General features: G+C 36.4%; 1 protein-coding gene across 1 annotated transcript in view; it reads right to left on the reverse strand.

Annotated features, from left to right (window-relative positions):
• DNAJC1 (DnaJ (Hsp40) homolog, subfamily C, member 1) overlaps positions 1 to 15,360 on the reverse strand; it is a 75,313-nt gene that overhangs the window by 37,434 nt on the left and 22,519 nt on the right. Inside the window, exon 8 of the mRNA XM_010015880.1 lies at positions 7,873 to 8,039. Coding sequence (XP_010014182.1) covers positions 7,873 to 8,039 — 167 coding nt within the window. The remainder of the gene's footprint in view (positions 1 to 7,872; positions 8,040 to 15,360) is intronic.

Below are 15,360 nucleotides of genomic sequence, written 5' to 3' on the forward strand. Positions count from 1 at the left end.
AGCCATAAAATAAACCAAAACATTGGCTTTTTAGTATGATACTTGAAAAATTCAAAGTTTTTCTAGTTTTCTTTTGTTCATTAGGCTCACTGACTTGGTGGCTAGCAAAGAGAAAGAAATAGAATCACTCATATGTATGTATGTATGCAACAAAAAAAATTACACAAACAGTTTAAAATAACCATGTTTCAGCCCTGTTCCCTACTTCCCACACTGTCCCAACTGATATCATCAATATTTTACCCATATCATTCTACTGCACAGAATGATACTGGTACCTCACAGAATGATACAGGATGATACTGGTACCTCTTCACCAACCTCAGGCAGGAGGCCTAGTGTATTATACCAGTAGCCTTAAACACCTATTTTAAAAAGTATGTGTATAAGACAAAAGTAGCTTTTCATTAACACTCATAACTAATGTAAATATGATAGCTGTAAGAGTTACCTATAGGACATGAACTGTAGAGTTATTTTAAAATGCAAACCCCAATATTACACTCAGGCTGAGTCCACAACATTTGCAGTGACACAAAGCTTAACAATCCAGAGGAAAGCCTGGTGTCTTCTGCCTTAACACTTTCAGTATCAGTCTAATGCAGATTTTTGGGTGTTTTTTATTAAATTAAGTATCTTTCAAGTGACCCTACATTGCTTAAGAGTTTGGTAACAGAATACCAAGACTTTCACCTCAGGGTTCCTAAATTCAATATGGCCCAGATCAATAGTGACTCAAAGTCATCACCGTTTGATGAGAGTTTGGAGCTCAGGTTAAAATGTATTATGAGCTTAGACTAGCTTCTAGTGAATAGCTTCATAACTGACACTAACAGGTACGGTTGCTGGCAGTATCAATATAGAGTCTTAAATTCAATGGCCACACAAAGTGATTTACTTTCTGGACCTACAGCAATCCCTCTGGGTCAGGGCTGACGTGCTAGCAGGACACCATGAGGAACCTCTGACTGCTAGTTGCTCACTTTATGCCATCCCAGGCATAAAAGAGTGTTAGAATACTAACACTTTTCAGATACTGTATTTGTTTCACTGCTTAGAAAAAGAAAATGAATTTATTTCAAAACTACATGACCTTGGGCAGCACACTAAAACAGAATAACCCCTCCCCTCAAAGACCAATTTATTAAAACATTTGGTTTACACAGTACCTTAATCCTGCTAAGATACAAACTGCTTGCTTAAGGAATTAAGATTTTTTAAAAGCCTGGAAACTGTATTCAGGTAATCCATCATATGACGTCTGATTAGAACAAGCACCATGTTATTTGCTACTAAAGAAAAAGCATACTCAGATTTCAAAGCAGCACAGATGTGGGAAGATTCAAGGCAAAAGAGAGCAGGTGGCAGGGTAGCTGGCAATTATGAAATGTGCAAGATTATCAAATGGCTGAGATTTAAATGTCAAAACGATACTTTTTAAACTAACAAAATAATAACTTAGCATTTGTACAGCATTTTGCCGTTTAGTGTTATAAAGCTGAGACCTCCTTTGTACATTTAAAGTTACTTTATATTGTTGTTCCCCACTCAGCTTTCAAACAAAACCTTCATGATTAAAAGCTCACTTTGTTATCAATATCCTATCTATAAAACACAGCGCTTTGATGGCCCAGCCTGAGAAAAACAAAACCACAAACTGCATTTTAACCAGAAGAGAGTTCAGTACAAGATGATCACAGCTGACAGTTCAACAATTGGAAAAATTGGTAACTACTGTGTTTCCAGCAGCTATCAATAACCTGAGCAAAACCAATGCTCACATATACTTTTGTTTCACAGTGTTTTTAACAATCCTAATTTAAGGGTAAAAAGTGAAGTTTAGCAAATGCAGGGGTTCCACATTATCTAAGCTTCCCAAGTTCTGGGCAATACCCCTGCTTTAGTAAAATCAAGCCAGGTGCTCCTGCAGTATCAAAACCACCCAAATGCCAAAAAGTCCTGTAGGATAACATGAAAACCAAAAATAATGAGAAACATCAGTTTCTATCCATACATCTGGTCCAGCTGGAAGGGATCAGGCACTGTCTTTCTCCACCTTTATCTCCCCTTTACAGACCAAGCAAATATCAAAAGGTCAAAAGTATTCACCCCTCATTGAGGTAGAATTTGGAACTCTACCTTCAGAAACGAATGAGTCAAATAATGATATGGAACGAAGAGGAGATGCCAGTGGGAGAAAATAAGGAATCCATAAACCAAAAGGAATTATAATTCTGGTCCACTGAAGACAACAATAAATCTCCCATTGATTTCTCAAGGGCCAAGATCTTCATGCAACAACATCATTATTCACACAAACAATGAATTCTCATGAAAACAACGTGTGTTACAAATCATGTAAAATCAAATCAGAACAAACAATATGAGAGAAATCCCACTGGGAGAGAAATTACTTGGCAATGATTCATCAATAGAATGATTCCAGAAACTGTAAATACATATATTCTTGCACGAATATTTTCAGAAATGACAGAACAAGATCAGATTTAACAAAACATGTCCTCTAACAAGTTTCTCTTTTTTCATCCAGCAATACGTAATGCGTGGCCCAATAGGGAAGTAAAGGGTTAAAGTAATGCAATAGTGGCTATAAAGTAATGCAATAGTGGCTTAACAACATATGCAAGGTGAAAAATAATGCAAACTATTAGGAAGTCCATGGCCATATTCCCTCTAAATTTCTCCTAATTCCTAACAAGCTTACGCAGGACACTTTTTCCAGTAAATTCTTGGTGACAGGTAAAGGAAAAAGAAAATCAGAAACTCGAACTAAGTAAATTAAGCTACCTATTTCCTCTTAACAACCTGAAAGAAGATCTGATCTGGGAGTGCAAACATTCAGTGGCAAAACAAAAATAATTTTACAAATACACTTTTTCAGTACTTGTTTTGAAGAGCTTTGTTATCAGCATAAGAATGAGCTTTTAGTGATTCCTCTCTGCTTCGTAGTCATATGTGGTTTGCATGAATAGTGTAAACAGTGCTATATGAATATGCAATTTAGTGCTAGGCAAGTATATGATCTCCCATACTGAAAAAAACCCTCAAGAGTCTCATAACTTTATTTATAGGCTCTCAAATACAATTGAGCCTGCTCACACTGTTTCAACAGATGGAGTTGAAGAACAGGATAGATTGTGGAAGAAAGTCTTCATAAATGGTGCAGGTAACATGCTCTAGTTATGTGCCTCCCCAGTCTGAATTTAAACATCCTGGCTGCAAACCAAATTTAATATTACTTTCTCTCTAAATTCATAAAAGGTGGGAAGTAATGATAAATGATTATCATTCTCCCTAAAATAGCCTGGAATGGATTGGAATAATGATGTTTTTACCCAACAGCTTCCCTTTTTCATTCTGAAACTCCACCTATTTAATCTTTCCTCAAAAATATGATTTTCTAAATTTATTTTTATTGCTGATCTAGTCTTTCTGTTAATTTTTCCTTCTTTCTGTAAAGTGCAACAATCAAAATTACACAAAATATCCTAAAGGTGGACGGATCACTGCTTCAGAGAAATACAGAAAAATTACCTCCCAGTTCTGTAATAAGGAATATTAGCTGACTATCTTTCAATAGCTCACTTTCTTTTAATAGTCATTCTATGTAAAGAGCAACAACATGACAAGACAAGCCCCTTATGGACATAAACTTCATGTGTTCATAAAGTAAGATACAGGAGTAACTTTACAGTGCTATAAGCATGTTTTAGGCCAGCTATGTAATCTTATGAAAACACTCCTCTATCTACATCCCTCAGTAGATCATTCTACCTTGCCTAAGAAGGAAGCTGTTTTCTTCTCTATAGCCTCTTCCTTATCTATGTCGATACTTAAACCCTACAGAAACAGTAATCAATAGTACACTAATAGCTTCCATATCATATTCAGACACCAGATGGAAAAAACCCAAATGTTACTAAGCAACTATCAATAGAAATTAGTAGACCAATTCAGAACACACACTAGTATGCCAAACTGCATTTTATATTATTTTCTGTGCTCTTTAATGTTGCTATTTCATTTTGAATTGACAGTCACTTAATAGGGAGACAGTTGCATATATATATTTTTTTTCCTTCTTAAAAAAGACAATGTCTGCTCTTCAGTAAGGATGATACTTTAAATGAATCCTGGGGTAAGAACCAGCCTACAGAGTCTTCTGAATCTAAAACTTCATCTCCCTATTAGAAATGGTAATTCTCATTTCCAACCAATTTTAATTAACCTTTACTTTAGGATCACCTTCAATAAACACTGAACCAAATTATTTGTTTTATTCTATTTATTTTGTAGAGCTGTTATGTAAACTTAATGAAGAACGGTGAGGTCGATACTTCTGAAAGCCATTATCTTCCCCATGTTGGCAAATGTACTTTACAGAGCTATTAAGTTTATGACAATGTTACTTCCTAGGTTAATATCTGTCAGAAAAATGTCCAGACTGCTGTTAAAGATGGAACAATAAAAATCTGAATTTTTCTTTTCTATAGCTTTGATACATCTAAATTTGTGTCCAGTTCTGGTGTCCTCAACATAAAAAGGACATGGAGCTGTTGGAGCAAGTCCAGAGGAGGGCCACGAGGATGATAAGAGGGCTGGAGCACCTCCCGTATGAAGACAGGCTGAGAAAGTTGGGGCTGTTCAGCCTGGAGAAGAGAAGGCTGCGTGGAGACCTCATAGCAGCCTTCCAGTATCTGAAGGGGGCCTACAAGGATGCTGGGGAGGGACTCTTCATTAGGGACTCTAGTGGTAGGACACGGGGTAATGGCTTTAAACTTAAACAGGGGAAGTTCAGGTTAGATATAAGGAAGAAGTTCTTTACAGTGAGGGTGGTGAGGCACTGGAATGGGTTGCCCAAGGAAGTTGTGAATGCTCCAACCCTGGAGGCGTTCAAGGCCAGGCTGGACAGAGCCTTGGGTGACATAGTTTAGTGTGTGGTGTCCCTGCTCATTGTAGGGGGGTTGGAATTAGATGATCTTAAGGTCCTTTCCAACCCTAACTATTCTATGATTCTATGAAATTCATAACCTTAGCCTTCCAGATTCTTCTTCCAAGGAGGGCAAATGTACCCCTCCAAACTGGAAGAAACATTAGTAAACAGCTTACAGGACTGTAACCCATGAGCTGTTAAACCAGCTTTCAAAACAACAAACTAACAAAACCCACAAAAAAACCCACCCCCCAAATAAAAATATAAATATAAATAATCAGAGACTGACCTTCAAATCTAACAACTTAACATAATGTAATTTTTTATCAAACTGGGCGCTCTGCATGGTATGGCACTTCCAAAACACTAGTCCATGGATTGCAGGCACCTCCTAAAGTACAAAATGGCAACACTGCAAAGCAGTTAATGAACAATATTAAATGAACTGTAATCAGCAACACTCAGGATACCCTCATCGACATCAGTAACAGCAATTCCACTTTATCAAGCTTCTTTGATCTTACCACTCAGAAAATGACTCTCAAGCCTGGTTGGCTGTACATAGTCCACATCCCTGAGCTATTATGAAAGAAAATTTAAAACAAAACAAAACAAACCTACTAAGATTTCTCATGAGTGAAGCATTATGATCCCAAGAAAAAGTCTGATGGCAAAATGATTTATGAAAGAGTAACTTCTTCTTAAGACAAGCAGAACTGAGAGGTGAATGTTACACAGCACGTTACTGCACATCCATGCAAGAAGCAGAAGAGGGAGGTAGAAGAGGGATGCTATCCCAGTTCACACCTATGATGTGTACTGAAGGAAAATACATCTTTCTAAACAAGAAAATGTGTCAAATGACAGTTGGGAACAATTCACTTGTGGTACAACCATTTTCCCAGTGAGCTTATTACGAATCATATGACACAGACGTTCTCATATTGACATACAAATGGCTCCTACAAGCTGCTAGAGCTGGTAACATATATTCTCCATTTCTATGTACAGTTTATGAATGTGTTTCTCTCCACTACTGTATTAAATGTCAATATTGCACTGAGGTAACATATTAGCTGTCAAGGAAAGGAAGCATGCCTCATCACAGTTTGTTCAGGTCAAACACTTTACTCAGACAGCATACCTGCAAATTGCCTGCTTGTCCCTAAAATGTTAACCCCATTTGCAACAGAATATAATTCAAAAAATAAACTCATCAATCAAAGTGATGAGACGCAACACTGAACCTCCAGGTGTAAACATAGAAAACCAAGTTACTTACCTTTTAATAACAGTTCTCTGATATGTTTTAATTTCTTTGACTCCTGTTTCTGAAAGGATATACCCACAACTTGTTCTCTTGGCAGTGTCTCTGAAAATACAACTTCTATGTACTCTAGGTAGGAGGTGCAAAATTATAGATGAAATAGGCCCAGTCTTATTCAATTCCTTCATTTTCATGGAAATCCAAAAAAAGACTCAATTTCCATCAGAGGGAAGGTGAATTTGGGACGCAGAGAGTCAAGCATGCAACCAGTCTGAGCTACTGTAAACAAAAATACATCTTTTCTCCTTTAATCATTTGTCTGCACAGCCTGGTAAGCAAACCTGGTTCACAGGGATGCAACTAACAGGAATCCAAGCCACGGACACTTCTTGAGTTAAGGTAAACAAAGCAAAGACTGTACATACGCTCTTAACTCCCCGGCAACTCAACTGTAGAATTAAGGACCTGAGTTCTCACTCTCTCGAAGTGCATGAAAATATGCCCCAGTGGTTAAGGATTCAGAGTGCCAATCTCTTACACAAAAGTCAAAAGCTAAGCATATTTGCAGAATGGATTTGTTACACAAATATAGCAGTAAACAGAATGCAGATGTCTGTACTATTTATACAGAAAGACAAAAGTAACAGCAAGAGAAAACTGACAGCCAGGAAGTCATGAAGCTTAGGATTCCAAATAGTGGTAGATGATTAAACAGGTTATGCAAAATTCGAATTATTTCAGTAAAATCTTTAGGTCTGGCTAAAAATGGGACACTATTTTTCACAGGCTTGAAAACAACTAAGGAGGAAGCACATCTGCAGCACAGAGGAGTAAGACAAACGGCAACAGGAACTTCTTTCACTATTTTGACACTGAAGTCAATGTGCTGGTCTAACTCCACTCCAAACACACCATTCTTCTTATCATAGTCTTCCAAAAAAGGCACGGTTTTAGGTCAGGAAGGCAATTTATAACACTTCTTCTTGCTCTTGTGTATCTCAGTTCTAAGCCAGTATGTTTTAATAAAATTTACCAGAAGATAAGGACACTAACTGGCACTAAGAACTCTTACGTCTAAATAGAAAGAACCTTCACACAATAGGCCAAAGTCAAATTTTTAGGACTTTTCCATAAAGCAGATGACATGCACAAAGTACATAAGGAGTTCCATAACCAAAAGGTACTACACCTGGATATTAAGAAGCAAAGGTTTCTTCTTTCTTTTTGACTTTCCACCCCCCTTTTTTTGTTTTGTTTGTTTGTTTTTTTTTTAATAGAGAGGAATCTATTCTTGCAAGCAAAATATTATTAACTGCAATTAAGAGAAAGAACTAAGTCTCATACAACTTGACAGCATTATGTTCTACTAATTTTTAGTGAACAAGAACAGTATTTATACTGGAAACCACAGAGAGCTTTCATATATTTTAATCAACGACGTACTATTATAACATTTCCAGTATCATTACACAAATTACATTGAACATCGATATAATCTTTTCCATTATGTCTCTGCTTGACAATACTTCTCTAAGACTTCAACAGAGTATGAATATTGTAGTGGTATACATACAATATTCTATTTTCCTAAGAGGCAAGGAAACAAATCAACATTGAAAATATATAATGACATGGAAGATTTTGAACTTACCTTTTTTTTCTGTGTTCTGTTCCTGCCTCCCAACCAGTCATCCATCTGTTCCTCTATCTCTTCAATTGAAGCTCCATGATCATACGATGGTATATATGCACTTGACTCCAGAACTGTGTATACAGGGAATTCTGATTTTGGTTTCTTGACTTTAGGCTTCTTCTCCTCTACACAAAAGTAAAAAAGAAGAAGAAAAAGTAATGCTACTAATACTGCAAAGTAGTCTAAATCAGGAGCAGGCTTAGCTCCTCAACTCTTAAAATTGCCACTGAAGAAGTGGCTTCAATTTCTTTATTAAGAAGAGAATTCAGAGTTTTACATAATAATTTTATTTTAATGAAAAGTAAATAGCTTAGCAATGCATCCACTTAGCTCCTCTTTTATCTGAGCTATGCTTTAGAGGACCAAACAAGCAGCCCTTCAAAATCACAGTTAGTTCTCATTACTGCTACACCACCTGGCAATTAAGATTAGTACAGCCAAAAGCATAGGTAACTGTTAAAAGATTTTGGAAGTCCAGCTGGCTTCAAAGAAACTGGCAAAGGTAGAAAGGTGAGGTTTAGAGAATTTTGTATTACTTTATGGTCAGCTGTCCTGAGTATAAGCTTCTGAGTCAACAGATAGCTTCTCTGTTCTCTGATTCCTGTAACTACAAATAGCTCTGTTCTAGCACTTACACATATAGAAAGATTTAAATGTTGGACTTCATTTCTCTAACCGATTACTGTTTTTTTGCTCTCTCTGTCCTTCAAATGGTATTAAATGGGAGCAGCAAATTTAAAAGACAGGAAGGACTATAACAACCTAAACCCCCAGCAAGTGAAAACATATCCACTATATATGATGATCTCAAAAGAAAAATTAAAGATTGATTGAAAATTGCCAGAACTTCAGGGAAGACAAGAGGATGAGGAACAAGAAAAAGAAGCTTGAACACTCAGAAAACATCCAGAAACCTCAGGTATGCCAGTGACTCATTTTTTTCTCATTGTTTTAAAAATATGCTGTAGTCACAATAACTGGATGCTCCTAAAGATACTGCTAAACCAAAAGAGTTGATCTAACAGCTGGCTGCAGCCAAAAGTGGGAAGTTCTACTCTGCTTCAATCCTTCCACTCATCACTGTGTGCTTATGTGCTCCTCTCTCTTCTATTTGTGCTTCGACAGTCATCCAACCACTTAGAAAAGTAATTCAATTCACTAATCTAGTAGAAAATTACTCCTTTACACTCAAATGAAAAGAAAAAATCCAAGTCATTTAAAGGTGGTGGGTAAGGAAAATGAGAATCACACTTCTCAGCAGCAGTGCGCCATTAGATCAGCTTATCTGCCTTTGCAACCATGCCCTAATACTTTTCTGAGCATCAGGGGAGAAATTTCTGTTTTCCATGAAAACCTTCTTTAAAAAATTCCTGAAGAGGCCAGAAGGACTGCTCCCTACAGGCTCTGATGCAGAATTCCTTTTCCTAATATGCAGGAACAGCACAGTGAAAAGACTCTACAGACATGACAAACCCCTAGGAACTGAATATTTGAGAAAACAATACATGGAGAGAGAACTATTTCACAGCAACTTCTGGAGGTCCAAAACCAATAGGAAGTTTATACACATCTTGAAAGTTAACAGAATGTCTGATCTTTTAAACTTTTACATGTATATTGTTCAGAGGCCTGTTTTTGTGAAAATCTCTAACTTTGCTTGTAATTGCCAAATTACTCTAAATAAATGAAATATTAAGTAAAAACTTGTATATGGGCTTTTTTTTAGCATCCTTCTATAGGTATGCATAGTAAATATCACAAAATGATACATAGTCCCAAAAAACAAAATTAAAGAAAGCCCAAAAGCATTAACCAGTGTTTCTCTCACTGTTCAGATGTTAGCAAAGACAATACTGGTGCGAAATTATTTTTGTCTATTTCAAAAGGTGATTTTTCTAATCTAATCATATATATTAACCACTATCTAATTTGTCTCCAAAGTTGCCACCTATAATAGCTTGTGGAGTCAGAGTTCAGATTTGCCAGGATAAGTCAACAGTGGCTTCACAAGCTATTTACTGCAAACATATATATTGGCAAAAATATTCTAGGAAATTACCTTAAATGACAACTTCCTCTGCTGTATTTCAATCCTGCGAAATAATCAAGCACTATGTCTGTATTTGCTTGGAATTACTTAACAGCGGAGACACACCAAGACAGTCGGATTTTCCTGTATCTCGCATCCCATCAGCTACCGTTTCCTAATTTTCCCTCTCAAAATATGCAAATAGTTAAAGCCTAAATGCATGTAACTAACATTTAAAAATGAAGAGCCTAACGTGTAAATAGGTCATCTAGCCTCTTTCTGTAGCTTTAGAAGTAATTCTGTAACAGTATTTCCAGAAGACACCATCCCCACTTTAATATGAGATATTAAAGACAGTATCTAGGCTTTCTTCAGGCAGCTAAGTGACAGAGGAAGACCTATCATAGGCAAGACACCCTGCTGTTCGCTGACTATCAAAGAACAAGAAATCTGACCTAGAGAAAATGGCTGTACAACCTCAAATAAGCACTCAACCAGAATTAGAAAACTTGTCCCTACTGTCTCCTGTGCATATACAAATAGATGGAATTCAGCATATCCCTCACGTACCACAATGGCTGTCTCATTGCATTAAAAAAAATAAATAGAATTGAAGTGAAAACACCTTTGACACTGAGAACACTTTCACCTCAGAATTTTCAAAAGCCGCTTTTCAGAATAGGGAAGCACGTACAAGTGGTTGAACAGCACCATCATAAGGGATTTTAGACAGGGGATGTTCAGACCACTATGCCCTAGGTGGGCACCAATATCTAGTGGACCTTAACTATGACCAGAGTTACTGGTGCTCATACACCTAAATGCAGATTAGAGAAAAAGCCTTAGTGAAACCAGAGCCTGACTTTAAGCTCAATGAAGCAATGAACAGCTTGCTAAACACTATTATTTTCTGGGAACATTATGTAATTTAATTGCCAACTTACAGTGTAGCAACTTTTCTTGTTTATTAAATAATAAAACCCAGGCAACAACAGAAAGTAAATGGATAACCCAAGATCATAAGCAGTATGGAAATAATTTTGTATCTACCACTCCAATGTAGAAAGATGAATACTTTACATGGTTTATGACTTCTACAGTTCTGGTCCTTTCTTAATAGAAGAAATTTTGTTTTATCACTTGCTGAATTCATATGCGCAAGGATACTAATTTTATGGGTTTTTTCACCTTTAAAACTATTAAGTTCTTTATCAAAAGACTCCGTATTTAACACCTTAAGAGTTAAAAAAAGGAGATATAATTTGTCCCCTACATTCAAACAGCATATAAACATACCCATCACTGGGATGCCTAGACTTCAACACATAACAATTAGCTAACTCTCTTAAAAGTACAGTATGTCATGTTTTTAAAGGCTTCCAATACTATTCCTGCACTGGCTATACACTGTACTAGTTTGTGGTGCCATGATCCAGCTTTTGAAGTTTGATCAATTACTTGCACATAATCAAACGCTTTGACCTTCCTCATTAGTCCTTCCGCCTTGTTACTACATGAATTTTACCAGTGGCAGAATTAACAGTATCTGCCTAATGGTTATTTGCTTTAAGATATACCAGCTGTCATTTGTTGAAGATAAGGAATCAGCTAGCATTTTGGATCGAATACCACGTAATAAAAAACTGTGGTGCTTTTCCCATGATAAGTATCTGAGGTCCACATTTTTAAGTATTCAGAAAAGTATATACTGATTTTACCTGCTAATCGATACAAACGTAAAGAATTCAGAAAATTTTTCACAGAAAAAAATAACCACTTAATATAAAAAGAAAACAAAACAAGTGCTGAGTTTCAGCAGAGAAAGTCTGGACACATCAAGCTGGAGTTCCCTCTCTCTAACCTTTAAGCATGAACAAGAATTCAGAGACGCTATAGTCAAAGAAAGATAGGGATGTCCTGAAAAATCACAGAAAGAAAATGGACAGACGGACTGGTATCTCATGTGTTGGTAATCAAGAAACACAACCACACACAGAGGTAGAGAGCAAACGCCTTTTTGGCAAGTCAGTAAGATACTGCACTGTGCTCCACTTTCTTGCAATGTTGTTCAATAATGTATGTAACAACAAACCAGTTACAGCATCAAAATTTGTTTAAAACATGACAGAGAAAAATTCACTTGCATGCACAGCAACAGTCAGAAAGAATACAACAGACCCAACAGTCTGGAAAAAAATTGTGCTAAGGTTTTGACAGTTTATTGAAAACAATGGAGCAAACTATATTCAAACACTCATATGTTTAAGAAATACACATTTCTGAACTCAAAGTCAATGGGATTATATGAAAGCATCATGAGTTGGAAACAGATTCATACATCTGCTGTACTGAGACCTAGAAGCTAGTTTATTTTTGAACAAACTGACTAAAAACATGCTCAGTGATGAATGGATCATCAACTATAAAAAACTTCTCACAAGCTGTAGGTTTTGATGTCTTTCATCTTTTTCTCTATCTACCCTTTCCCAAACTTTCAACACCCCCCCCCCAATACCTCATCTCCATAATATGAAACGGCTAGAAATAAACCTCCAACATTTGAGAGTTAATTTGCCTTCTAACAAACAAACATATAATGAAACACGCATGGCTCTTTCAAATGAGCCTCCTAACTCTGTATGTGAGTGGAATATTTTCCATAAAATCTGAAGCAAGTTTTGTAGCGAGAGGCAACAGACAGCCTAGTTGAAACAACTGGAAAAACACATGAGCTTGCAAGTTCAAAATCCTTTCAGCGGGCCTGCCAAAACAATCAGTGAAACAGATGATACTTAGTTTGCCATAATTAGGCTTCAGAGGTAACAATTAAGTGATCAGAACATTCACACCCACACTGACCAAAAAAGCATGCATTATATGAAGTAATTTTCTCTGAACCTGCCTATCAGCAAATCATTACTGAGCAGGCATCTGAACACTGCATTTTGGCAGGGCTTAACACTAAACACAATTATCAAAGATATTTGTCTATTATTTAGAAATAGATGTAAAGTCACCTTCAGTATAGGGCTAGATTACATAAATTGGGTCAAAATGGTTTACAGTGAAGGGGAAAGTACAGGAAGAAGTAAGACCATGGACTGGCAGGTAGTCTAGGACCAATCAAATCAAAAGCATTTTTTAAAATTACAGTTACAGATCTTATGCCATATCTGCACTGATGAGGGACTGTGTGCAAGGAACCTTTGATGTAAGAGCCTGCAGGTCTGGTGGTTAAGCAATCTGAAACGAGCTACCAGTGCAATGGAACTATGGGAATCTGTGAATCTGTAAACAAAACAACTAAAAAACTAAACCTAGAGAAATCTGTACTGAAATTAAGATATAACTATGTAACACTAAAATTAATTGTCTGAACAAACCATTAAGAACAGAAGGCATCTCAAGGCTTTCAATTCAATACTGTATCTTGCATAACAAGATACTAAAAGCTAAAGTACATCACTGGTACAAGTCAAACAAGACAAGTCACGAGGATCAGAATTTTTTCACTCATTTTTGCCTGTAAGGGTTTGAAATAAACACATTATACTACATGATCTAGTGATGTCTTCTGTCTCTAGGTTTCATGAAACAATATGAAACACTACCAAAGCAGCATGCTCTATTCCAAGCTGTCTGGAAAGGGAGAACCACTGAGCCTAACCGAACTTGATCAAATGCACTATTAAAGGTTTCACTACAACTCTGGGTGTTTCACAGCAAGACATTTCTTAATATAAAGCCCTATATGGAGATATAAATACCACTATAGCTACCATCATAAAGCCCCAATACAGAAAGAAGGCTAGTAACTTCATATTTCCATTAAAGCTTGAATGATGGGGGTAAGGAAAAAAACCCAAAAAACTACATACTATTCAACATGGTTCATAACTACCAACAGGGATTGTTCCAGATGCCCCGTACATCAGGCCAAGAATTCTGGATTTACAGTGCAAGTATCTTTGGTAATTGGGATGCCAGTGAAGAGTTCACCTGCAATATCTAGCAGGTGTTACTTCTTTAAAAAGTCGTATTTTAAGAATAAGTTTAAGTCTTCATATTGAAGGTCACGGACAACAAACATAAGAATGGAAATGAAGAGAACTACTAAGGCTAAGGAAACAAAAATAGATGTTTTTCTCCCAAAACAGATGTGGTTGAAAGAAGTACTTCATGCAAGAAGAGGACCAGTAGAGTTGCTAGAATTTGTCCTGATAACTACTCTATTTATGTTTAAAAACTGGACAGCCATCTGTCCTGATAATGTATGCCTAAGTCTTCTCAGCTTAATGACTACTCAGTTCAGTTAACACGTACTTTCTTTTACATCCCATGACTATAAAGAACAGGGCTATCTATTGATATGGAATTATTCCCTGATGCAGGGATCATATGCATGTGTGACAATACAGGAGATGGAGAAATTAAAGTTCATTAATTAAAGCACTTCCATTTTAAAATAAATTTTGTGTTCTGGTATCTAAATGTGAGAAGAGCATCAGAAAATGTAAGGCAAACCATTTATATTTTTGTAAATAAAACAATCAGTTATCTGTAATTCTGTACAAAACAACATTTCCTAGAAACATACGGTCTGTATTGTAAGTTGTTATGTTTTTGTAAGGTAAAGTTGCTATATTCTTCTAAGGTAGCAATGATAGTTTTTAACGGATTGAGAAGTGATAAGAAACCCTACAAAAATGCTGGAAAAATAAGTCAAAATTGTGCATAATATTACCTTGACAAAGATTACTTTTTCACACTCCTTACCAAATATAGCACTTTAATGACATGTTAATACTGTCCACTCTTTCCTACTTTGCAAATTATATTTTCCTCCTTCAGTACTTTTCTCTGGTTTTAGTTCAAGCCGCCTACAGAACACTGCACAGTTTCAGCAGGGAAGCAGATAGACACGAGGGTAAACTAGCAATTAGGTCATGAAAAAACAAGCACTGTAAATCAGCTATTGCTAATCTGCATGAGATAAATTTACTCAATTAGATAGATGGAACTGTTATTATGAACTTGCATTCCACGGATGGTCTCTAAAATTAAGTAGAATGGGGGCAAACAAAATACACATTTGGTGATTTACAACCTTTCTATGCTAATTGTGAGGTGACAATGCAGAACAATATAATGAAACAAGCAAATTTAACAGATGCTTTGCATGCAAGGTTCAGTAAAAAAAATGATATAACTTTTTTTGCCTACAGTAACATAGATGTTACAAGACTCTTGTTCTTCTCTTGGGAGTCTTATTTCTTTAAAAAACAAACAAAAAAAAGAAGGTAACCAGCAGCTCATTCTACTGCCCAGCGACAGCACTGCTGTGACAGACCAAATTATTTCTGTGCCAGATTTCAAACTCTGCTGATTACAGGTGGTGACTCTCAATCCTTCCTCCT

The sequence above is a fragment of the Nestor notabilis genome, unplaced genomic scaffold (assembly GCF_000696875.1).
Source record: "Nestor notabilis isolate BGI_N333 unplaced genomic scaffold, ASM69687v1 scaffold12490, whole genome shotgun sequence".
Taxonomy (NCBI): domain Eukaryota; kingdom Metazoa; phylum Chordata; class Aves; order Psittaciformes; family Psittacidae; genus Nestor; species Nestor notabilis.